A 27,736-nucleotide genomic window follows, 5' to 3' on the forward strand; every position below is an offset into this window, starting at 1 on the left:
TTAGGGGTTCTGTTAGCACAGAATTGTTGCTTTTCTATGACAATATTGGGCTTCATCGAGTATATATGATGTAAGAATACTTGCAAACAGAAGATATTACTTGACTGGATTAGCCACTTTATTTAACTAATGCTTTTTTATAAACTTCTATTAATAATTTGTCATTAATGTCATTAATTCATTTTCATTCATTCATTAATTCATTTAAATTAATTTCATTTTTCATTCTATCCTTTGGTGACCAATGTACGTGATAAAGAGTTTGGAAATCTCTGCCGTATGATTTAATTAAATTTCTTACATCACGAAGACTCTTTAGATTGAAATAGTATAAAAATTAATTCTAATTACGAAAGGACAAATACTCCAAAGATATTATTTCATTTTGCAGCAGAGAAAAATCTTTAAATATGGTTTCTTAGCAAACTTTTATTATACCCTCATTGGGGAAATGAAATTTTTTTAATCTTAATTAAATGACAGAGCATTATACTTTTAATGAAAGAATCTGAGAGAAACAAAATTCAAACTGACGAACAATAGAAAAAAAATAATGTGAGAAATAACATTTTAACCAGCTGTTGAAATCCGAAAAATGAACAAACTCTCACAAATAAAGAGTTTATTTTGGAACACATAGAAGGTAACTGCTTAAAAGTTTAAGATACTATAGATGCTAAAGATATAAGAAATGAACTGGAAGCGTTAAAAATCTCATTGAAAACCCCAAAAACAGAAGTATAGACTGAAAAGGATAAAAAAGATTTTACAATGCAGTGAAGAAGGTTTATATACTCCTCGGCCTATAAATTTAATGCATGATGGAAATTATGACATGGAAATACGAATTTATACAATTGCAGAGGTCCTGTACATGACCAAGATGTCGCAAGGAAACATTTCGTTTGGAATGGATGCTCTCTTTTATGCAGTTCGGTCTCTGTAATTATCAGTTTTGAATCTCAGGAGCATTGGCATTTCTATAAATTTATAAACAATTTCGAAAATATAAAAGTTTTAAGCGGCGGAAAGCCAAAACGGCCGAGACGACCTTTCAGTCAAACGACCGTAATCGGCCGAAACGGCTGAGATTCAGATATTGTATTCTTCATTTTCCCTAAGGTATGCAGTAGCAGGTGCAGTTTCTCCAAATGGATTGTATCAGTTTATTGCAGGCAAGCTGTTCTAAGAAACTAGTACAAAATTCTTTGTCAGGAAATAGAAAGAATGTCAGTTGAAATTTTCACAACTCATTATGGGTTAATGGAAAGTGAGGAAACCGAGGGTAGGTGGACAGGCGTTTCTGTATTTTAAGCATGCATATTAGCGAAGGCTTCGGTTTTCTAAAAGTTAAAGAAGGACATGTTAATATGTCATTATTTATGGAATCTTTTGAACCAGGTTCAGCATCTGTTATAATGATGTTGCGAAATCCCTAGCTGCGGTGAGATAGCTTCTCCACAAAGGGTGGGGGGAGGTAAAGTTATAAGAAAGTGGCAGGAAAAGACAGCTTTGCCAGGTTGCCTGGAAATCGCCCATTCGGTGGAAAAAACGGCGATATTCAAGAACGTCGGTGCGAGAACATTCAAGAACGTATTCTTAGTTTTCTCGAGTATACTCTCGAAGGTAGGTTAAAATTATATATACCATGCCTGTACTCGAAGACTGAAGAGCATCTTGAGTAGTAATGTAGTAGCAGTGACTTCAGTTCAGATATTAGCTTAGAGCGATCGACCGAGTTGGGAGCTGTACTTAAGTGCTTTGGCTTGGAAGCTTTCTTCATCATTATAACCTGATACCTTGAAGGTTGTGTTTCTGGTTACTTCAGCGTATTTGTCGTAGATTTTCGACGACTGTAATGTATCTTTGGATGTGTCCAGTCACTTAATGTTTGAGTCACTTAATATGAAATGTCAAACATTAAGTTGAAACATTAAGTGAGTGTCAAACATTAAGTGATTATTCCATTATAGAAAACTTTGATTAAATAGTACTTTAATAAACCAAATATGACATGTTTTTGAATGTCATATTTAGTTTATTAATAAAATTAATTAAAAATTTTTTTTTAAAAATTCATTTTTTGCAATACTAGTTTTGATAGTTTTTGAACTAACTAAAAGCTGCTAAGTGCAAATCACAATTTGCACTTAGCTGAATTTTTTAAAATTTACACTGATTCTTAATGTTAGACTTTGTTTTTGATTGTTATTCAGCGTGATATTTAAACTAAATATGACATTGTTTTCTAGATATAAAAATTTATTAAAGTGTACTATGGGATGCTGAAAAGATGCTTTAAATTAGAATGAGGTTTTGAAGTGCCAAACACTTTCAAATACCTTTGTAATTAAGAACATTGTTAAATGAAATAACGTGACAACCTGCTGATAATCAATTCGTCAGAACAAGCTGCTGTTATTCAAGAAATTGGTTTGAAGTAGTTGACTAAAGGTTTTTGCAAAAATATAATTTTTAATCTTACTTTTAATTAACTAATTTTAAGGCTTATTTTTATTCTTAGTTTTTTATAATTATTCAATTTTTATACATTCTCTAATTCTACCTTCATCAGTTTTTATTTATATTTTGTCTTCGTCCAGTAGGTTTACCTTTTTAAAAATATGTTGTCCACAACTCTCATTAAAAACTCTCAAAACATATTTTAAGCGCATAAATGTCACCTACGTTTTCAAAAATGTTCGACTAACCCTTCTCTCCGTTTTTGCAAAAACCTTCAGACGTTCCGTTGAATATTCCAATGGGTACGACAGCTGAATGAAAGGCCTTGAATGTTTCATAATACTTTAAAAAAAAGCGCAGTAAACAATCCAGGATCATTTCTGTAAAACGTTACCCCCAATTGATATGAAGTATTGGGATCACTTCAATAACAAACAAGTTCTCTGTGAAAAAGAGACAGAAGCATTATCAGATCACTTCCTCACAAAGAAAAGGTTTTCGTCATATTTTCTGGAAGCGAAACTTACTCTAGTAGCGTTTCTATCATTCGAAGTTCTCATGGCATTTTTTTATGTAAATATTTGTTCAAAAATCTAGTTTTCATTATTTTAACTATTTACGTATTTAAATTTCTTCTCTTCTTAAAAATTATTTTAGATATAATTTATTCTCGTCATTTTGTTAAATCATCGTGTCGTCGTTCTTTATTTTAAAAAAACTTGCGGAAATTTTTAATTCCTTTTTTTTAATTTGGAAATCTGAATCTCCCACAATGTATCTTAGTTGGAAAATTTTAATTAGTTTGAAAATTTGAGCCTATAAATAAAAGGAGATTCAAAAAAGGTTTTAAAATTTTTATTTTATCTATTCTTTCTTAATTCTTTTATTTTATTTTGTACGCTTTCATATTAGAAAAATTACATTTCCTTTTTGTTACTCCCCGTCCTCCCGTGAGCATTTATTAAGGACTCAAATCACTCACATATGATTTAAGTTTATCCGTTATTTATATAGGCAGAATAGCTAATGTATTTAAGGAGCTGAATGTCACCAACTTGCTGACAAATGTCTACTGTTAAACGTTTTCAGATTTTAACAATCAAGATCTCATTCTTTTTAACTTTTTCATACAATTCCAAATTCGCTCATGGCACATCTACTAGAGTCCTATAGAATTAAGCTAATCAAGAAAAAATATAATAATTGAAACACGAATTAAAATTTACTCAAAACGCGAAATATTAAAAAATATAAAACTGCAAAGCAATAACTACCGGTATCTGATACAAACAATTACCATCAAGTAAACACACAAACAAATAACAAAAAAAAGTATCAGTTATTAACACCGTATAGAGACGAAGACTGCAAAGGAGGTTAAAATATATAGACAAAAAGAGACATTTCAAAACCTGTAGAACACTATTTCTTTCTGATACACTAAACATGTTTAGATATTCCTAATCTTAATATTAAGATTTTAAAATTATTTCATCTAATACAATATTTTACATTCATATGTAGTTATCATTGCTGCGTGCGTACGTGATCGTAATAGATTGAACGCACACAGTATTGATGATAGCTTGTAAAATTATTTTACCAAAACAAACACTTCACAGTTCTGGAACATTCCACAAAAGTAATCGTTCAAGCTCTATCACAGAATAAAATCGGTAGTTATACTTCAAATGAATATTGAACTAAGAAGCTGAACTACTAAGAACTACTGGTGAACTATTAAGAATGCTAAACACAATGCAATGGAAAACGCAGCTGTAAGGGGAAATTCTCACGGATATCTCAATAATTTGAATTCAGATCCGAACTGAAAATTAACAGCAGATGCTCTCACCAAGTCTTGTATAATTTTCACCCGACCGCCCAGTAACCTCTAAGGAATTCCATTTCTCGAAACTACTGGAAGGTATATTAGGGTTATGCTTTCTAGCTACACATCACGTTAGTTACTAGCTACGTATAGCATCAATTTCAGATATTTAATTGAAGAACAATTAAGAGGAATTCCTGTCCTGGTTTACATAGCTTTAAAGAATTAGCGTCCAGACTTCGGAGACCATTGAAGTGGGGAAAGCAGCTGCGGTTTCCTTCGGGCTTTATAAAGCTTGGGGAAGTACGCTTATCAAGAAGATCATCATCATCTTTGTTCCACGGTACCACTTTTGCATCATACGAATTCGTAAAGGCGTCCCGTCCACTCTGTCAGTTCCTCAGCAGAGGAACGAATGGGACCAGACGTTCCAGAACAGACACAGTGTCTAATAATGTTGTGACCCCCACAGCCATGGGTCAGGCAAGACAGTATCATACGGTTCTTGCTGAGCCTAAACTATCCTCCGAAATGAACGGAGGATCTAACCCTATGAAGACTGATTATATATCCCCGTGGCCGAGACTGCCTAGTACAGACCCTAGCCAGTAGCTTCATCAGCTTTCCAGCGTAGACTTCCAGGGGGTTATTTAATTGCAATACGCAGTACAGTTATACAATGACCGGACCCAAATACCGATTTCTTGCTAAATTCGGCCACAAAAAGTAGTCGCCAAAACCATCTCAAGCTTGGCGATATCTCGGCAATTTAGAGAGATAGCCATTCACTCAGTGTTAAACTTAAGTAAAATATGATATATATATATATATATATATATATATATCAATATCATATTTTACTTAAGACCTCTACAATTTCCGTTAGCAGTGTTAATAATACACTTTAATGACCTTAATAATGATTATTTGATAATCTTCTTCATCATGCTTTCAGGTTCAAGAGTATGTCGATTATATTCAGAGTGAATTTATACATATGCTAAGAAACACGGAATGGATAAGCAGCGAAACTAAAGAAACGGCCATAGAAAAGGTTTTGTTGTGTTTTCTCAATTTCTAAATATTATTTGAAAACAACGAGTTTTTAGTAAGATAGTTTTCATTGTGCAAACGTATCTGCATGCACACTATATCACAGAATTGATGATAGCTTGATTTACTTCCGTAATGAAATTTAAGTCAGTGCTGTTTAAGTGTTGAATATCTTTTTGATAAGTTTTCGGTATTTGCAATGCATCAACACAGCTCTGCGTCAGGACCCTTTTTTTACGGCTTTAAATTAAAATTATAATTTGTTTCATATAAACTAAACTAAAATTAAATTGCTGCCAGTTTCTGAGAAACATAGTTATCATTCTAAGAGTGAGAAAATTTATTAGAACATCAATGATAACATTAATATCTGACACCAGTTGCTTGCATTTTTCTAGAAAAATTCAAACACATGCATTTTCTTCTTTAATTAGTTATATAATTGGTTTATAATAAAATGTATCTACAATCGTAATGAAATTCCTCCCATATGTAATTGTACGCAAAATTAAGTTTATAATTTAGAAATTCGTATTTAAAATAGACTACTCTAAAAATGTAAAGGTTTATAAATTAATGTTTTTCTTAGTCTCTGAACTAAAACGACCAATTTTACATATTGATAATTTACAATATATATCGTAAAATCAATAATCGTCTGAAACATTCTTCCAAAGTAAATATTGTTCATACATATTCTTTTAAGTATCAAATATTTGAATGTATGCGTCGTCATAAGTTTAGAAAATTAGTTTACAGGACTGAACCTGTAAACTAAAAGTATGTACCTGATATGTAACAAATAACGCTGCTAGAAAAGGGAAACACGTTGTAAGATATTTTTATGAATTTGCATAATATTAAAAGCTGAGTTTCTTCTCGAAGATGAAGCAAATTCTCATTGTGGAGACAGAATACTGCAAAAGACAATTTTTACATAAGTTATATCAGCATATTCATTAATTGGCGTTAAGAAAGATGAAGCCAGAGAAAAATTGACATATTAACTTGCTGGATGTTATCATATTGTTACGAAATGTACCGGCGCGGTGAGATAGCTTCCCCGCAAAACAGATTTAGGGTTGCCATAAAATGGCAAGGGAAAGCACGGTTGCCACATTTGGCGAGAAATAGGCCATTTGGCGACAGTTGGCGATATACCATGGACGGATGGAGAACCTTCTGGAAACGAATTCTTACCGGTTTAGCCCAGAACGTTCTCGAACACAAGCCGAAAGCTATATAAATCCTGCTGGTCCGCAGTCAGTGAGTGTGTGTGCCTCGTCTAGCGAGTTGATAGTCAGTCATTGAGCGAGTGTCTCGAAGTCTAGCGCCGAGTTGGTCGTCGAGTGCATCGAGGGAGTCTTTTAGTGTATCACGAGTTAGTGCATCGTCGAGTTTTGTCTTAGACTGTGCTGAGTCGTCGAGACTGTCTATACTCTTTTGTATCGTCGAGTGCATTGCGAATTGTTGCGTTTATCTTTTCTGACACCAGTTGTTGTGTTATTTTCTTCACGGGTTCGTGCAGATTTGGAGTGAGTAAAGACGACACTTGATGAAGTATCGAAACACACTTTATTTAGCCAATATCAATCAGGATAGCTCCAATAACACTTTTTACAGTCGTCGATGATCTACTTTAAACACGCTGGAACAATCAGTGACACAGCCTTCACATTGTCAGGCAATAACGGTAAGAGACAGCTTTCTGCAAAGCACCAGAGTACAGCTCCCGACTCTGCTTGGTCGTTCTCGGAACTCCACGTACTCTCTAGACTCTCCACGCTACAACTCGCAATGCGCTCAACGATACACAAGAGTATAGCTCTCGACTCAGCACAGTCTAAGACAAAACTCGACGATGCACTAACTCGCGATACACTAAAAGACTCTCTCGATGCACTCGACGACCAATTCGGCGCTAGACTTTGAGACACTCGCTCAATGACAGACTATCAGCTCGCTAGACGAGGCACACACACTAACTGACTGTGAACCAGCAGGGTTTATATAGCTTTCGGTTTGAGTTCGAGAACATTCTGGGCTAAACCGGTAAGAATTCGTTCCAGAAGGTTCTCCATCCGTCGATGGCATACCGCCAATTTTGCCGCCCAATGGGCGATTTCTCGTCAGATGTGGCAACCCTCCTTTCCCTTGCCATTTAATGGCAACCCTAAACCTCCTTTGCGGGGAAGCTATCTCATCGCTCCTGTACATTTCGTAACAGTATATCGCCAATTTTGTAGCGAAATGGATGATTTCTCGCCAAATGTGGCAACCTTGCTTTCCCTTTTGTTTTATGGCAACCCTAAACCTGCTTTGCGGGAAGCTATCTCACCGCGCCGGTACATTTAGTAACAATATACTTTCAAATATATTCCCAAATAATTATATAGTCTGCTAAAAATCAAAATAAAATTTCTTCGCAGACTCTGTTCGTATATGAATTTAACGAATAACTGGCAGTTTTTTTGTTACTATGCATTATAATCAGTGCTACTACTATTTCAGATCTCATCATAATTATACAGTTATTTTAATTTCCATAAATGATGTAGCTGCAAAATAAGACTTATCTTATATAATGGCAATTCGCTGATTTTGTCTGAAATTTCCACATTAGAGCTTCAGTGCATCTGATTAATGCATTAGCAAATGTGGAAGTGCGTTTCGAAATTTTGTGCTTTCTGGGAATTTATTTAAATGCTTTATGTTGATGATTTTGATATCGCATATAGCAGAGGTGGGGAACGTGCGGCATCCATGAGTTACTTGTGCTGCCTCTAGCTCTTGTATTTATTAATATATAATTGTACTGATAACGACAATTTGAAAATTAATAGAGTTAAATAACGTGCAGCCATCGATCTCGCATAACATGAATTAGAATGCTGCAGTGTTGCAGTTCTAGTGGCCCTTCATAATCTTTCTTTCTTTTCTCCATCGACATAACAGCTGTCCCACTAGGTTAGGTGTTGTTCAGCTTGTTGGAGTCCTTCATAGTCTGAAATTATAGTTATTATGTTGCACGTTTCAGTTTGTCAACGTCCAACAATAGAAATTCTTTTTTTTCCCTTATTTTTGGCCATGGATCACCCCTACTTGAAATACACTAACACATTTGCTGTAGCAACAGCCACCCACCAGACACAGTGACGGTGTGACTGTTCTGAGAGACAGACAGTACCTGCTTTTCTCCCTTTGCAACACCTCTCAGCATTTCCCTGTATGTTTCAGGAAGTTGGTGATTTGTAGTTGGGTGTGATGGTAGCAGTCCCGTCTCATATTGCTGTCGGCCATTGTGAAAATATTGTTGTACTTATTCTAAAGTTTTACTAATGCACTATTTTATTGCATTTTTAGTAAGTATACGCTTTCTTAAAGATACTATTTGATATTTGTTTTTTCTCCATCATGTCAAATTGTAAGCGAAGAAAATTAAATGAAGAAAATACAATATTTAATATTGAGTGTGAGTTAGATTATTTCTTTAATTTTGTGGAAGGTAAGTGTTTATTGTGCAATACAGTTTTGACTACTTTGAATAAAAGAGAATGCAAATAAACACTATTTGACTCATAAAGAATACACATATTTCAGTTAAAAAGGTGAATCTGGATAACCTGCAGTTTAAAAAATGAAAAGTTCCAACAGGTGTCTTTTAATGCTTTTGTAAAGAAAAATATCACTGCAGTTTCTGTTACTTACAAAATCGCACATATACTTGGAAAAAAGAGGTTGATCATTTAGTGACGTATAAATAATTAAATAATATATTGTTGAAGCAGTAGCTAAGTTAAATCCAGAAAACGTTGATAAACACAAACAACTTCCTCTTTCAAGAACTATAGCAGATCGGCAGCGCAAATTAGATGAAAATGTAGCAGATGAACTTTGTACAATATTTTACAAAATGAAGACGTTTGTTTTTTAGTTTCTCTATTTAGATGAAAGCATTTAAAATCGTTGCTTTATTTAGACATTAATAAAACTGACTCGGCGCCAAGTTTTATATTTTGCTCGTGCTGCGACTAAAGATTTTCAGTGTTACGAAGATCTTCCGATGGGTACGCTAAGGCTGCGCGTTACGAAGCTTGATCGAAATATTCAGTTACTTTCAGGAAAGAAACAAATGCAAATATCCAACTGATTTAAATTTCCCATCGGATTTTATCATTATTTTACTACTGTTGCTATATTGGTTTCTGTAACTTAATATTATTACTTTTCTATTGTTTTTCTTTACAATGTAATAAATTTATTGAAAAATACTTCGAAGTTTATAAAAATTATTTATAAACTTTTATAAACTAAAATAATTTTATAAACAGTTGTTTATAAAAATTATTAAAGATTAATGCTATAATGTGAATACCGAAATATTTTATATTGTAAATTTTTATTTTGATAAATGACATAACTTTTCTTTTCATTATTTTTATATAATGCGGCAAAGTGATAAAACTATACAAAAACTATAATAATTTCACAAAAATCGCATTTATAGGTATATCAACTTACGCAGCCTCCTTTATCCCTGCCTAATTTAAATGTTGATTCTCATGGCGAAACGGCTTACCTCTGGTATATAGGATACCCGAAGGAACTTCTGAATGATTCTTATATCTCTGATTTGTATAAAGATGTAAGTGTGTTAATATTAACTATAGCATTTCTCAAAAATTATTATCTACAAAATGAATGAATTTTTAGAGATGTTTAGTAAGCAATTTACTTTATTTGCAGTTGCGATACGACATTACACGCTACTTTGAAGTTAGACGAAATATAATCAAGTGGTCAACTGACTACTCTTTCTCTCTCCATAGGAAACCAAATGTTAAAGGAAAGTACGTAATATTTAATACTCTGATTACATTTTTTCGCTGAAAAGTTTGCTTAAACCTTGCTACAAAATTATTATTATAACAATGAAGCGCTTCAAAATCTAAAACTAAAATCTAATATTGAACACAGCGTCCTAATGACCCTTGAATACATTATATAACGTACGCTGCGCGGGGGAAAAGAAAACAAATGGAACAGTTCTATATCTCTCGTTCTACTCGTTCTCTCGTACTACCGATTGACTCAACTTGCCTTTTTCAACTTGCCTTTTTCATGTATTCAACTTGCCTTTTTCATGTATCCAAAACTTGACTTAGGATATGTATTAGATTTATATATAATATAGTTATAATATAAGTATTTTGACACAAATTCGGACTTTTTCTGAAATGACATGCCAATTTATTTTTATATTTCGATTGACTCAAATTATGCCAAACTGCCAAGTTTTGTTAAATCTTACGAGTAGTTTTTAACAAATTAGTTCTCAAAATTTTAGCTTCTGAATGTTAATTGAATTTCGAGTATATTTATTAATATCTCTTTTTTATTACACTTATTTGATTCTTCCTTTCACATTTCAAAATTTAGGTTCATTCCAAATAAAATTCACCCATTTTTTATGATTTATATTCAAAATTTTTATTTTAAAATAATTTTTAAAAATTGCTTCGAAAAACAATTTGAATTATAATCTATAAAATTTTTATCATCACCTTAAAGTAAATGTATTTCCAAGCACACCTGAAAAAAATTAGTGTTTGTTATTCAAAATTTCTGAAGATATACTTGAATTTATATGTTGGCGCGTTTGAAAATTTGCCATATTTGTTGAAAGAAATAATATCCTCAAATGTGTTTCACCACTTTGATAAAATTATTTGAAAGTAGGAATTATGCTCATACACAATGTGAAAATGAAACAAAGATAGGTTGCTATAAATGAAGAAGTTCGACAAGCGAATTATTCTTGGTGCAAACTGAGAAAATGCACTGAGGTAATATCTAGGCATAATTTGAGTCGTACAATCGAAATATGCAGAAATGTTGGTGTGTCATTTCAGAAAATGTCCGATTTTATGTCAAAATGCCTATCCTAGAATAATGCTAGATATAAATAAAATACACATCCTATGTCACGCTTTCGAGACATGAAAAATGAAAGTTGAATTTCGTCAATCAGCCCAGTACAACGGGAGATATAAAAGCTTTTTTTTATAAATAAATTAAACGTGAATTTTATAAAAGTATGTAATTAAAGAGTAAAAAAATTATTTCACATTGATACATATATTTTTTAGGTGGAACGATCATTCAAGGGCAACAGACGTACAAGTTCTTTACAATGAAGTACTTAACAGTATTGGTAATTAAATTTCCTTGTCTTTAGCTTACTGTTGTTATAAACTTATTAATCTTACAAGTAATAATTTTATTATTATATTTTATTACTTATAGCATTTCATTATTGATTATAGTATAATAACATTATACTATAATAAGTATAATAACATTACTATGTTTTATTAAGAGTTATGTTAAGAGGGATAATACATCAGGAAGCTAGTCATATATGTGGAAATGAAAATTACAGAAATGCGACTTTGAATTACCTAACACTGAAACAAGATCATACAGTTATATTTTTTTCAACTTAGTTATTTTGGAGTGCACTTAATACACTTACCTATTTGAGATACTATATTGATACTATAACTGAATACAATATTTGAGAAATGCTCTTAGTTACTTGGAGTCACCTAACATCATTTGAAAATATTAAGAAATATCTCACTTTTTTTGGTTATAATCATATGCATGGAAAAAATCATCTTTGAGTATATCGATTCCAGCAGTCACATAATTATGTACACCTTGCACAAAGGAAAACTGCATAGTTCTACATCACCCGTTCTACTGGGCCGATTATCGAAAATTAACTTGCGTTTTCCAATTCTCCAAAGCGCGACTTCAGATATACATTAGATTTACATACAGCATTGTTCTACTTGTAATATATGTGTTTTGACATAAAAACTGCATTTTATTTTTAAATAACATACCATTGTTTTTTCATATTTCGATTTTACGACTCAATTTATACTAAAGTGCCAAGTGTTTGTAAAAATCGCATGAATAGTTTTTAAAAATGAGCTATCAAAATTTTAGCTCCTCCGTGTTAACTGAATTTGTTATATATTTATCAATATCTCTTTTTTCTATTAAAATTATTTGATTTTTCCTTTGAAATTTCGAAATTTAGCTTTTATTCCAAATAAAAATCGCCCTTTTTTTATGATTTACTTCTCAAAATTTGTGTTTTAAAATAATTTTTAAAAATTTTTCGAAAACCATTTTGAATCATAACCTCTAAAAGTTTTACCATCATCTTAAAATAAATGCATTTCTAAGCATACCTGCAAACAATTAGGGTTTTTTTTTATTCAAAACGTTTTAACATGTACGTAAACTTACATATTCGCGCCTTTTGAAATTTGTCATATTTTTTATAAGCAATAATAACGCCAAATAGTGTGTACGCACTTTGTTAAAATTATTTGAAAGTATGAAGGATGGTCTTTTTTACTCTCGTGTACAATGAGAAAAGGAAAGGAAAATATTTTGCTATAAATTGAGAAGTTCTCCAAGTGAATTATTCTTGGTGCAGACTGAAAAAAATGGGCAAAGATAAATTTATAAATTTCTCCATAATCTTCTCACCAAAAATTTCAAATAAATATCTAGACATAATTTGAGTCGTAGAATCGAAACATGGAAAACAATTGGTATGTTATTTCAGAAAAGTCCGATTTTATATCAAAATACCTATGTTAGAATATTAATATATATAAATCTGATATACATAGCAAATTGCGCTTTCAAGACATGGAAAACGCAAATTAAATTTCGACAATCGGTCCAGTGGAACGGGAGATATAGAACTCTCCCATTTTTTTTCTGCAATGTGTATATGTTTTGCAATTCGTTTAAAAATTTCCAGTTTAATAATTTCGTTGCGGTTTAATAGCAAAAAATACAACACAAGTTTGTAATAAAAATATACTTTTATAGCAGTCATAAAATTTAAATTAATTAAAGTTCCTTTTAATGGATCAATGTTACATTATTTATATTTTTCATGGAATAAGTTCATGGTAAATGAAAGGGGGAAAATTGATAGCATTGTAATTCATCTCTCCATTGCACCAGTTATATGAATCTAAGCCTTCTCCAAATGCTTGAGATGCAAACCTTTAGTGTAAGCGTTAAATTATATTAAAATTTCAATAGGCGAACTTATTATATGTATTGAACTTAAGCTACAAATAAAGAGGTGGAAAAAAGCTTAGGAAAGGTTACAGAGCTTGACGCAATGAAAAATATTTATTAAAAATATATCATTTGTTTGCAAGTTTCACATCCTTAACTTATATGAAATCTGTTAGCATATTTTTAGACGATTTTGATTTGCTGTAAATAAAAAGTCTTCTGCTTTTTTTGACCGGACCTATATTTTTGAAAGTATAGTCTGCTATTTGACAGTTTTGTTTTTCACTTTTAAAGAGATAATGGATGAAAGACTATGCTTGTGTTCTTTCTCTCGGAAATTATTTGTACCTGTTCATTAAAAAAACTTTGTGAAAGCCATGGTGTTTCGATATCTAAAGCTGTAAGGTTTTACTTTATTCTAGCCGGTTATTTTTAGTTTGACTTTCCCATGTCTCCTGATTTTAGTTTCCTGCCGGAATGTAAATTTTGTATGACGTAGATATAAATTCTTAACGCGTTTCAGAAGCAGTATGTAAGCTGACAGCTCGGTATTTGACACCTTTCAAAGTTAGTACTGACATTTCTCGGCTCGGCTTTCCTGTGTGCAGTCGATTTAGCGTTAGTTAAGCTAAGGAGCCAGTCATTAGATTATCTTAAATTACTATTGAATTTTTACATTCTTATTTTCCGTTACTTAGCCGCAAGTGGTGCTGATTTTTGTGCACGAAACGAGAATTCGCTACTTAGTCTTCAACATAGGTTTTTAAGACTGAGTGCTCCCAAAAAATACACGCAGACTCTATTAAGCTAAGATGGGTAATGTCGTCAACAACAAAAGAGAAAGATGTCACAATTTAGCTTCAAGTGGAAACATTGTTCCAAATAAGTATCCAAGGAAAAACGGAATGTTTCGAATGTGTTAAAAGTAAGAACTTTAATGTTAAGAGAAAAATCCATGAAATCCAAGGAAAGTTCCCAACTTATTAAATGCTCAGTGTCAACTGTAAACAAAGCGATTAATGCTAATTTGAATGATAAAAAGGTGAAAAAAATAATGTTCAACATCTCTCTCCACGACATATTGTCAAACGCCGAAGGCGTTGCAGAACTCATTATGGAAAACATTTATGCCAACAAAAGTGGACAAATGTTGTCACAATAGACGAATCTTGCATGCACTTAAATGACTGCAACACAAGGAGATCCATTTATTATTCTCAAAGAGGAGGAAAAAATATTGAAACTTGGTTCAAGGAATCTAAAGGAAGTTTTTCTAAGGGATTTATGATTGCTGCTGTTTTTTCGCGTAACGGCAAATTAAAAATAAAGCGAGTAGAGAAAAATGTTAAGATCAAATCAACATATTATGAAAAATATATAGTTTATCCAGTTTTGAAATCGAAATACCTTCTCTTTAGCCACAGTGCCATCAGTCAATAGAATTGCACCAAGATGAAGCAAACAGCCACAAGGCAAAACCCACTTAGTTTTTCCGTAAAAAATGGAACAAAAAACGGTTCACTCATATCTCTAATAAATATGCTGTCATATCAAACACAGAGGTTTGCGCTTTTGGCTTTTTTAAAAGCGGGTTGTCCAAACGTCAACCTGTAGCTCTCCTTGGACTTTGGAAAGTTTTTCAAGAGGAATGGGATAAAATACCTTATGCGATACTATAAAAGACTTTTTTATCTCTGAAATTACGGTGTAGAAAAATAGTGCAGAATAAGGGTTATCAAACAAAACAGTTAAAACATAAAATCTTTAGGTAAAATATTTCTGTAATTACAATGAAATTCATCTAAACATGCGAGAGCAGTATCCGTAGCAATACGATATTTTATTATTTTACAAAGCAAAAGTACATTTTGAAATGGCATTAACATATGACTATTTTACAGAGATTATTAGGCGAATGTTTTTCCTAATTTCCAAAGTATATGGTTCTTTGATATTTTTTCGGAATATATCCTGCTTCTTTTGATCCATAACACTTTTTTACGTGCTTTTAATTCCGAGATCTTTTTTGCCCTGTAAGGCAATGTCAGTACGTTGTTTTTGTAAAATCTGGCCGTGACTGCTTTTGAAATCATTGGCTTAGTTTTTATTTCAAAAAATATTGCATGCCTTTGAATAAATCATATCTGTTCTGGGTATTACTTGAGTCCATTATCAATAATCTTCCTTTACAGACATTCCTTCAGGAATTTTACAGCTCCCCATATTTTTTGAAGATGGACCACAGTAAGTTATTAATATGACTTATTAACTTTTTAACAAGGTTGAAATGTTTTCAATTCCTTTTTGGCTTTCATTTCAATTACAATATGCATTAAATGCTAAAAGAATTCTAAATTATTTCATATATTTGTTCTAGCTACTTGAATTTTGGTTCTCTTGGTCAGTCCATTGGTCATGAAATAACTCGAGTTTTTGATAATAGAGGTAAAGAATTTATTTACATTAAAGTATCATTAAGTATTTAACATCGCAACACATAACGCACTCCGCTTAACACATAACACGCTGCGTAAACACACTAACTCACGCTGCGTCGCTAACCTAACGCGATAACCGATCCGAGTATCAATCTACTTTACATGCAGTAATGGTTGACAAATGCCGTAGCATGGTGTCGAAAAAAATCTTCATAACAAAATAATCCTGCATTTTTTTAAAAATATTGTAAAATACCCAATAAGCCACTGAAAACATTCTCCTCATATGGCAACTCATTGTTTTGAGCGTTGAGCTAATTTAATCTGTTTGGTAATAGCCATACTTTGATTCTTACAAGTAATTAAGTTCGAAATAATGTGCAACATTAAATACTTGTAATTTTTGAAAAGCACAGTAGGTTGAACAGTATTTTCAACAGTTTAATGTTTTCTAAGTGATTGTAAGGAGAGGGTGCTGTAATCTACTCATTTCCGTGATCTTCATATAAGCATCGAAAGTAATTAAACCGTATCTACTTCACTTTTGTGTCACATGACTCCTCCGAATATTGAAAGAATACGTGAGCGTGCGTTTACAGATAGCTTCTGTATTAATATACCCTTTCAGATAGGGCAATGACAAATGGGTTTTGAGTCAAGATGCATATGAGCATTCAGAACAAATTAGAAATAAGTGAAATTTCTACAGCTGCTTAAAACTAATTTTTCAATATTCGTTTAAAATTATTTAAGAAACGTTATTTGATCCTCAACACTTAAAAACGTTATCCTTAGAAAATATTATTCCATTACCAAATTATTGCCTAAATTACATAATATGATATTTTGCCTAATTTATTCACCTCTGTTGCTTTTTTCAGCGAATAAAAGTTTTTAGCATTTACGTACAAGGTTCATCATTATAAAGAGAAAAATATACGCTTCATGGAGAAAAATACTTTTTTTCTTTGTTTGTAGAACGGGAATCTGAAAAGGAAAGGGCCCATGATCCTTTGAAACGCATGGTTACTTTATTTTCTTGAACACTAATATACATCTCATATTAAGTTCTGCCTTATTTTATTTTAATTCAGAACAAAAGGAAATTACAGGCACTGGAAATTATAAATAGTCTTTTGGGTTGAAACTACCAGGATTAGAGGCAGATAGAAATAAAAACAGTTTAAACTTTTAAGTTTTTGATTTTGAGTTAAAAAAAATAGCGCTTAGAATATTTCAAAAATGTCGTACGTGTGTAAATTTGAGATGAGGGTAAGTGAAGTATAGCTTTAAAAGTTTAATCAAACTCTGCCATGATAATCTATCTAAAGGGAAATGTCTGTATTATTCATGTTTATTTCCACTGAAACTTTCTTCTGTAGTTTTTATTAATTTCACGATTTAAAATTACGCTTTCCTATATATGTTTTATGATAAACTGATTGCAATGATAAACATTTGTTAACTGAAAACGAATATCTCGACAAAATAGTTTGACTTATGTTTGAATTCTATGAATTTAGACTTATTTTGCTTTAGCAGTACATTGCAATGTCAGTACATCTACAAATGCTATTGCTAAATCCAAATTAGAGATTTACTTCCCAAACTTTAGACAGATTACAATTCTCATCATGATTTATTCTCAGTAGATTCTGATATTAAGATGTATAGGTAGCTAGAATAAACATTTTTAAGTTCGGGAAAACATGAAGCCACAAAAGGAGCTGTTGAACCAGTCTATCGTTTTCTTTCAGGTGTGGCGGGGAACGTTTAGCAAAATGTGCTTATAGTGGAACATGAGTGCTTTAATCATTACCCGTAGGGATGCTTTCAAAATATCTTCGTTTCTATAATTATTTTAATGTCAGGTATATTAGATTAAATAATCTCTTTTAAAGATGGTCAAAATATAAACCAAAGTTGACAATATGTACCAATATAATATGCTACCGTTAACAAAATCAAATACTTCTAGTAGATTAAATTATGGATTTAACACATACATGGCTATAGCAAGTGAAATATATGCATATATGTTAAATGCACTAACTATAAGATAGAAAATGTAAAATGAAAAATAATTCAATCGAGGTTCCATGTGTGTTTAAGATTCTGTATCAAATAAAATGGAATATATAATTCTACTTTCCGTATTCATTAATATTGATGACAAAATCATAGGTCGGTTATTTGATAAAGATGGCATAAGAAGAAACTGGTGGGACCCAAAGGATGAAAATGCATATAACAGGAGAGCCCAGTGTTTCATAGAGCAGTATAGTAATTTTACTGCTGAAAACGGAATGCAGGTAAGACGTATTTGAGATTGTCATTCTGTTTTTAAGTAAATGCTCACACACACACACATTTTGTATATGAGTAATGTAAGATAAGAGTATTTTGTGTCTACAATGTAACTAACTAAATTCTGACTTCGCAGCACTCAGTATTACAAAATAAATCAAATTATTGACTATCGAAATGTACAAGAAATTGGTCTTGTATGCAATCCGGCTACCTTATTCTATCCCTCTACCTTCCTCTTCTAAAACGAATAATTAAATTAGTATCCGTTACATTGTCAGAGAAGCCTAAATAATCAAACCCATTTTACTGAACAGTAAGCCAGTGTTCAGTTTAACTACAAATTCTTTCCCAGAGAAACATGAAATATGCAATTTTTTACAGAATGTCCGTGAAAGAGAATCAGCTTCCTTAATGGTGGTTTTTTTTTTTTTTTTTTTTTTTTTTTTTTTTGGTTGAAAGAAGAAAACGTCTCTGATCTGCGTATTTGCAATAAAGTTTCTGTAACCACACAAAGACACGTAGATAAGGATCCATGTTTCGAAATAAACTTTTAAGAAGTACACCGAAGCCTTTTTTACACCTCACTTGTTAGTCTCGTAGGGTCTGAAAGACAATGATTTAAGCTTCTACACAGTTAGAGCAACACAAATAAAGATTTTAAAAGTGAACATATGATTCGATTACATTCCCGAACATACATTCAGCAAACGAATTCTACTAAGATTAAGTGGCATGTGTTTCCATTCACTTGGTCCGCAGCTTTGAAACTCAGAACTGTATAGACTAATTAAGTGCAATGATTTTGAATCTTATAGGATTTACTTAAAATATCTCATTAATTTCACAGATAGATATCATGAAGTTTGTTTCCTGATTAGGGATAAGTAAAACCATTACTTTTTAGTTCTTTGAAAGTATTAAGTATACCATGATTTTATTTTTTATAACTGAATTTTCCCCATGCAATTTTAATGGACAACTCTGTGGCATGTAAATAGCTTATTATGCCCTAACCAAACTTTATTTAATACAATAGGTTCCTATTCATATCCCGTCAAATAAAAAAATTGTCTGAGTTATCCTCTAAGTTTGCAGATTACGGTATATATACGTATATCTTGTCGTGTTATATTACATTTCTAAAACTGTACTGGTTAATAAAGCTGATGTTAATTTGAAACTCAGGACTGTAAATGTGTACTATGTATGGCTATGTACAATGTACGTCAACTATGGGCGACGAAAACTATCGGAATTTGGTTTGTGTGCCCAAAATATATTTAGTTTTTAAGGCACTAATGTATATGTTGGCAGACGAAATGCGACAGAAATACTACGCATCCTTGCTTTTGTCAGTTTATATGTTAAAGAAGAATCACTACGCTCACACGTAATGGAATTTTGCTGAACATGTATTGTGGTTACATTTTCAAATGTTAAGTCTATTAAATTTTATTCATAAAATTATGCCATTCATAGGTAAACGGTGTCAACACACAAGAGGAAAACATAGCTGACAACACCGCTTTGAAAGCAGCTTATTTGGTAAGAATATTATTTGAAATTTAGAAATCATAAACGGAAATATTGAATGTACAGCAAGACGAAATAAAATCCACTAAAATGTATATAATTGTTAAAAGGGTAGAAGAGGAAGCCCCAATTTTTCAGATAAATACAAGCACCTGTTAAAACTATACCTAACCGATTTGCAATGTAAGATGAGTATATACAATAGAAATTAGCTTGCTATATTTGTAAATATATTTAATTTAGCATAGAGGTATTCACTAAGTTTATAATACATTTTCTAACAAGCTAACAACAAGACCCATGACGATATACATAAGAAAAAAAATTATGAGAAGATTATTTATAAAAAAAAATCTGAAAGATTTCAGATTTTAAATTACGTCCAAAGGGGCGATTTTTTAATGTTTTATGTGTTATCTTTATTTATTAAATATCATGTTCTACATACTCAAACCATAAAATTGAGTTCAACAGCAATATCGCAAAATAGTTTTAAATTGAGCATATCTTTAGGGTTTGCGATACAGAGTCTCGCGCGCTGGAGATAAAAATGTTTTTTTTTCGATCAACGTTGCCATTGTTCACATTGAAATCACTTAGTTTTGTAATCAATAATTCGATGAAGTGTTAGAAAATATGAAATCGATAATAAAACAAATTTCAAATTCAAATTAGGGCTTCCACATGCCCATTTTCTATGAAAGATTACGTTATTTAAATTTTGATGACTCTAGGTACCGTTGTTTAATCGCAATGTGAGAAACATATATACATTCATGCAGGTTCTCCATTATTTCATTTCTTTAAATATAATATAGGGCGATAATATTTGATGGCAACATTTTGAAAAGTGATTTGCCTTTTATAATTTCCAACGTAAAATGCCAAAACGAAATTAATAGTCCTTCAGCGCAAATTGCCCCTTTGGACTAATAAATAGATAAATAAATGATCTGAAAGCTTTCAAATTTTACATTACGCCCGAGGGGCGTTTTTTTTAATATTTTGTGTGTTACCTTTATTTATTAAATATCGTGTTTTCTTGCACTTAAACCATCAAATTCAGTTCAACAGGGATATCAGGTGGAAACGTACATTATGCAAAATTTGATTTCTCTAGGTACCGTTGTTTTATCACAATGCGAGAAACATACATATATTTATGCAGATTCTTCACTATTTAATTTCCATAATTATAACGCAGGGCTCTAATATTTGGTGGCAACAATTTGAAAAGTGAAACGAAACTTTAAAGTTTTCAACGCAAAATGACAAAACGAAATTAACAGGCCTTCTGGTCTAACGCTCTTTGGGCTAAAAATAGTTTCAGATATCCACGCAACTACTATTAAAGATCAAAAGTTTTAATGATTTAGCGACGAATAAATTCCCTCATGCATCATCATGAAGAGTGCTCATTTAGATCAGTTTGCTGAATAGGTAAAAAAATTAGCTTTTAACTGAATTATTAAACTATCTGAAAAGGTTTGCACATTATAACGTGTATTATAATTAAGAGTTTACTCCAGAATTTGTTCAGTGCACTGCAGATGAAAATAATGCAATTTTTTGTGGAAAACTTACACAAATTGAATCCATAGTTATTCCTCACCAATGAAGGAAAAGTTAATCAAATTTAATTTTATTATTCAATTACCATTAAAAATTCCGTATTTAAACCTTTATGCAGCATTTTCATCCACAATGAAAGAAATTAGAAAACTACCCCAGGGAATTCATTCTCATAATTCGTTGCTATAAAATAAGAGTTTGATAAATTTCTCGTATGAAACACGAATCAATCTTCCATACAACTTAAACAGTAATACTATACTAATTTATTTTCAGAACTATTCATTTAACTGCGATAGCTTCTTTCAAGCATAAAAAATAACACCTTCAAGTTGAACAAAGTATGGTGCTTTATTATGCTTTATTAAGGACGTCAGTTTTATGGTTTCACCTAAATTTAGTAATGCATTCAAATGATCATCAGTTCTTAAAGTTCATTTTCTATTTTTGATTTTAAAGACAAATTTACTATGCAGCTTTGACCTTCAAAACTATCGTTTATTCAAGAAACAAAACGTAGGCCGACAGGATCCGACAAATGTCTGGAAGACAAATGTAGGAGATGCAAACGAGATTTCTCATTATCTTCAGAATTTTTTCTCTGGTATCTAGCAGTTGCTTTCTTGGATGTCTATGGATTCTGTTATTCCTTTTCCATAACTTTACCTCCTGTCTCTTTCATTATTTCTGTATTTACTTTGCTTTAATTCAGTATTTTGGTCAGGGATTATTCTGCTTTTAGTTTACTACTAGCAAAGAAGAAACATAATTGGCTTAAATAACTGTTAACTAGAAAATACATCTCCTTTTGTGAGTACATTATACTTACAACTGCCCTTTAAATGCAACACATTCATGAACGACTAATAAATTGCCACGATTGTTAAAACATCAAGTTTATTAAATTTTGAGTTATAATTTATATAAATCAATAGTTAACGCTAAAAGAAAAACCTGCAATCTATGTGATTAAATTTTAATATGCTTCAGTTAATCTACAAAGCCTTTCCAATCAGGCAATGAGAAAATATAAAACACTGGAACAGGTTTTGTTTCCTGAATTTGATAATACATAAATAATATAATAAATTAATAACGTATAAATAATATAATAAGTTAATAATATAGTAAGTTAATAATATATAATTTGTTTCGTTAAAATAAATCAGATAATAATTTTAATAAATTCTTGAGATAATTATTTTTGGTTTTAAAAAAGGGTCATGCTATCAATTCGGTTATGCAAAAATTACTTGCACTTTTTTCCAGTAATCAAAGATCTACAGTATTTATATTCTTTTTCACAGGCATATCAGTCGTTGGTGAAAGATCGTAAAATCGAGCTCAAACTTCCAGGATTGACCTACACACCGAACCAATTGTTTTGGATATATGCGGCAAATGTAAGTTTTGCTTTCCGTGGTAGCATCTAAAGTTCATTTAATAAACAGTATTATTTTATCTAAATATTGGAATTCTTAAAATGTTATATTTTGTGGCAATTACATGAATCATAAAAGCAGAACAAGAAGACTATCATGATTAAAAGCGCGTTATTATGATGTGTTACAAAACGCTATATGCTATACATATAACATATACTTTTCTTTCAGGCTTAAAAATAATGAATAACCGGCAATCCATTCAAAATTTTAATTAGAACAGTCAGTTTATTCAAGCAGAATGCATTTAAACAAACCAAAGCGTAATAACTAATTAAATATGAATTTAAAAACTGTAGCAATGTTGTGACAGAAATAATATTGAAACAGTTCAGCTAAGTAAACTTTAAATGTATGTAGTTTAGTTTTCATCTTAATCAAATTCCTCACTGATTTCTACTGCATTTGATAATAACTAGATGGTGACTTCGATATAAAATAATTCTTCATATTTCTATATGTCTAATAGCATAAATGCAATTCATATGTGAATATGATATTAAAATTTTTTTTCAGATGTGGTGTGAGAAATTAAGCCCAGAAACTCTGAAAAAAATCGTTACCTCTGGTACATACAGCCCATCCAAGTTCAGGTGAGAGAAATAAAAAAAAACTTTTATTTCAAATGTTAGGAATTTCTTCGAAATATGGTACATGTGCTGTTATTTTGTTTAGATATGTACTCTTCGGAAAAAAAAAGGGGGGGACAGTTCTATATTTCTCGTTCTACTGAGCCGATTGACGAAATTCAATTTGCCTTCTTCATGTCTCGAAAGCGTAACTTAGGATATGTATTAGATTTATATATAGCAACTTACATCAAACTACCAAGTTTTGTTAAAATCGCACGAGTAATTTAAAAAAAAAATATTTTCAAAATGTTAGCTCCTCAATGTTAATTAAGTTTATTAATTGAGTATATGTTTATTAATATCTTTTTTGATTAAACTTATTTGATTCTTCCTTTCACATTTCGAAATTCAGATTCATTCCAAACAAAATTCACCCGTTTTTTATGATTTGTATTTAAAAATAATCTTTATAAATTTTTCAAAGAATATTTTGACTTATAAACTCTAAAAGTTTTACCATCATCTTAAAGTAGACGTACTAAGCATACCTGCAAAAAATTACATTTTTTTATTCAAACAATACGAAGATATACGTGAATTTATATATTGGCGCGTTTTGAAATTTGGCATATTTTTTGAAAGCGATGAAACATCAAATGTGGTTTAGACTGTTAAAATTACTTGAAAGTAGAAATGATGTGAATTTTTTACCGCTCATGCACAATGTAAAAAGGTAGGAACGAGGTGCCTTTTTTTGCCGCTCCGGCATAATGGAAGGAAAATATGTTGCCATATACTAAGAAGTTCGCCAAGTGAACTATTCTTGGCGCAACCTGAAAAAAATTGCGCCAATGTAAATTGTTGAAGTTTTCCCGCACCAAATTTTACAAAATTTAATATTTAGGCATAATTCGATCTCTGCAAAACTTTGGTATGTTATTTCAGGAAAAGTCTGATTTTGTGTCAAAATACTTATGTTAGAACAATGCTATATATAAATCTAATATATATAATAAATCATGCTTTCGAGACATAAAAAACGCAATTTGCATTTTGTCCATCGCCCAGTAGAATGGGAGATATAGAACTGTCCCTATCTCTCTCTTTTTTTTCCTGAGTGTACATACATAAAATATTTAATGTACATATTTCATAAACCAAATATTATAAATGTGTATAAGTGACCCCAGTCCGAAAAGTATTTAATTTAGGATGCTTAATGCTTCTCACTTCTATTCTCACTGATATCTTTTGCATATTAATTGTTTTGTGGTGATAAATTTACAATAATGAGTGACGTTATTTGAAAATTCCCACCGAAATTTTGGTATGTTGACGATATATTTGTCCTTTTAAAGGCAATAAAAAGAGTTAAATGAAGTTTATTTTTTATAAATCAGGTGAAGTCTGCCGTTCATTCCCGCTTTAAAATTGAGTCTTTTAATTTCTTTATGTTCATAAACGTTCTTTTCATGACAAATGAATCTTCTTGTGTATCCCAAATCTCCCACAGTTTACCTGCTTTCTCACTCTGCTATTCGACTATTCTCACTGCCCTAAATTAATTTTATTATTTCGCTTAGCGTCACCCGATATATGATATATATTTCTCTCTTCGAATCAGCATTTAATCGGACATTCAAATATTTAATAACGTTTGTAATGGCTAAAGTCTTCCTATCTCATATTATTGAGTAATGGTTTAAAAATGTCCTCTTCACAAATCAATTTGCGTACTTTTATTAATTCATTAAAGCGCTGACTAAGTGCAGACTGAATACTAAGAATGGTTTGATATGTTAGTAAAAAAGACGTTTATTATCAGAAAAAGACTTAAAAAACGGAATTAATTTACGATATTAACTTACAAGACACCCCAGCACATAATTCAAAGCAAGCCTGTATTTTGATCACAATTCGGTGAGTTATTTTACAAATGCGAGCAATACTTGCTTTTGCTGCACATCTCTTTACACTGGCGAATCCACTAAAAAAATCAGTTAATTGGCATAGTTACGTAAACTCTTCATGTATGTTAAGAATTCAGCTCTAATTAACATGTTTTCTTTCCATTAGTTTCAAAATTGCACTTGCTTTGCATAAATTTAACTTCCTTTTAGTTTTAAGTCCGACTAATAAAATTCGAACAACCTTTCTACCCATAATTTCTGTTTATCAATAGAATTCCTTGCTATTAAGACTTAATGTAGAATATTGTTAAAAAACCTAACTTTGAAGTTTTTATTAAACAGCTTAAAAGTTACTTTCAGAAAGGAGAATTCCAAAATCCCCTTTTAGCCCAATTTTTGCTCATACTCTTTAGTTCTTTAAGAAAAACACGTTTTACGCACTCTAAAGCTAAAATTATTAAAACCCCTATGTTTCATGGCATATTAAAGTTTGTAAAAGGTTTTAGTACTTATATTTTTCTGTTTTAATTTATAGTCCAGATTCCTATACTCATCAAAACTTTTCTCTAAATGTGAAATTTTCAAATGCATTTCTAAATTTCTAAAGATTTCCCTTAAAGAAATTTATTATAGGTTTTATTTTCTTGTTCACATTTCCATCAACTGATGCTATTAGATGTCTTCCATGTCTATCTCATGGCCAGAAATGTTAGAAGGATCTTAGTGTCCACACAAGTATAAAATAGTGTTTATCTGATGAAAGTTTACCTCTGATGAAAGTACTGTAAAATTTCAAAACTGTTGCACTGCATTTGTCTTGCAATACACAAGTTTCTGTTTAATACTCTTTTTTATATTACTAATTAGTTTTAGTTATCTTTGTCTTAATATACACATAGGAATTAAAAGTATATCTTCTGTTTCAGAGTGATAGGACCCATGTCTAATCTGCCAGAATTTGCCAAAGACTTTCAGTGCAATGCAACCTCCTCGATGGTGCGAGAAAACCGATGCCAAGTTTGGTAGACAAGCCAATCAAAAACTTAATATCAAGAAAAACTGCTGTTTCTATATGAATATTATTGTGGAACTAGTACTAATGGTCTAATAATGACAGAATCTATACATAAAATTTTTGCTTGATTTTGCGTATGTTAGTATCTTTCATGCGAATACAATTTTGAACGACTTTTTGCTTATTCTTGTTATGCCATTTTATGGGTATTTAAGTATCAGAAGGACCCTAATCATCACATAACACAAAGTTTTCAAATAATAGTAAGTTGCTTTCACATTCTATTTCTATTCAAGCATTTTCGTAAAACTAAAAAATCTGAAACGTTCAAAGTGTATTTAGCAAAACCTTAATATTCTGTAACCTAAATGATCATCACATGTACCTAAGTATATTCTTCTATTAAATGTTAGTAGCTGTAAGCAAATTCTTGATTAAAAATTATTATTGCTTTCTTCTTTTTTTACTGTCATTTTGTATGAGTTCTGTCAATATTGTATAAATTGCATTTGTAAATACAATACAAGACAAATATGCCATTACTCTCAATGATAGAAAATTCTCCGAATATTCATTTAACTTGGATAAAAATGCAAGAAAATCTGTCTAAAGAAATGTCATACTTTTGCAGTAAATGTCTCATGGTAACTACATTTAAGAGTCATTGGATTGGGGAAAGCAGTAATAAAATCGGTATTGAATATTGCAGATATATGTATATATAAATACATACATATATTGTAAGTAAGGTTGTAAGAACAAACGAAAAAAGACCGACTTAGGTCAAAATTTTGTGCATTGTGCTGCAAAATTAAGGAAATTAGAAGATAAATTTTAGAAAGGTCGCCAAAAAGTTACCAAAAACTGAGGCTCCGAGAAAACTCCAACACAGGCATATTTAGTTACTATGAAAAGTGTGAAAGAGGAGAAAAAATATTTGAATATTTACAATTTGAGTTAACATATTTAGTATGTATGAAAAGTGTGAAAAGGAGAAAAAAAAATTTAATTAATAAAAAACTATTTGCTAAACTAATTAGGAATTTTAACATAGTAAAAATCAATTGAACATGGTAAAATAATTGGCTATATGCTCAATAAAAAGTTAATTATAAACACAGAAAAATACTAATCAATTGAACAAGGTAAAAAGCATAAATTTTAAAATTAAGAAGCGGAAAAGGGTTAATTTGCCCAATTCGAAGCTCATTTTGGCTTTTCAAGGGAAATTTCTTTATATATATATATATATATATATATATATATCCAAGTTCATGGTACAAACTTGGATGGGAAGTATAGAACAAGGATGCGAATAATATTCACATAGGATACTCCCCAGGTCGCAATTCATTTAGTTAGTCATAAATAGAACTTCAAATTCATTTACAATAAGAAAACTTTAAAATGAGATTACGATCGTATAACATATCGTATGAATTCCTTCACGTGAAGAACAGCGCACACAAAAACTTTCCT

General features: G+C 31.2%; 1 protein-coding gene across 1 annotated transcript in view; it reads left to right on the forward strand.

Annotated features, from left to right (window-relative positions):
• The window catches only part of LOC118181123 (neprilysin-2-like), a 41,948-nt gene extending 15,240 nt beyond the window's left edge, over positions 1-26,708 (forward strand). Inside the window, exons 7-17 of the mRNA XM_035350198.2 lie at positions 5,250-5,348; positions 9,855-9,992; positions 10,094-10,197; positions 11,497-11,561; positions 15,658-15,709; positions 15,843-15,910; positions 18,088-18,215; positions 19,693-19,758; positions 22,626-22,721; positions 23,277-23,353; positions 26,169-26,708. Of these exons, the coding sequence (XP_035206089.2) occupies positions 5,250-5,348; positions 9,855-9,992; positions 10,094-10,197; positions 11,497-11,561; positions 15,658-15,709; positions 15,843-15,910; positions 18,088-18,215; positions 19,693-19,758; positions 22,626-22,721; positions 23,277-23,353; positions 26,169-26,268 (993 nt within the window). The 3' untranslated portion in view covers positions 26,269-26,708. The remainder of the gene's footprint in view (positions 1-5,249; positions 5,349-9,854; positions 9,993-10,093; positions 10,198-11,496; positions 11,562-15,657; positions 15,710-15,842; positions 15,911-18,087; positions 18,216-19,692; positions 19,759-22,625; positions 22,722-23,276; positions 23,354-26,168) is intronic.
• Positions 26,709-27,736: the final 1,028 nt, after the last annotated feature.

This window comes from Stegodyphus dumicola, chromosome 3 (assembly GCF_044657685.1).
Source record: "Stegodyphus dumicola isolate Sdum_Otavi_A_Nest chromosome 3, ASM4465768v1".
NCBI lineage: Eukaryota > Metazoa > Arthropoda > Arachnida > Araneae > Eresidae > Stegodyphus > Stegodyphus dumicola.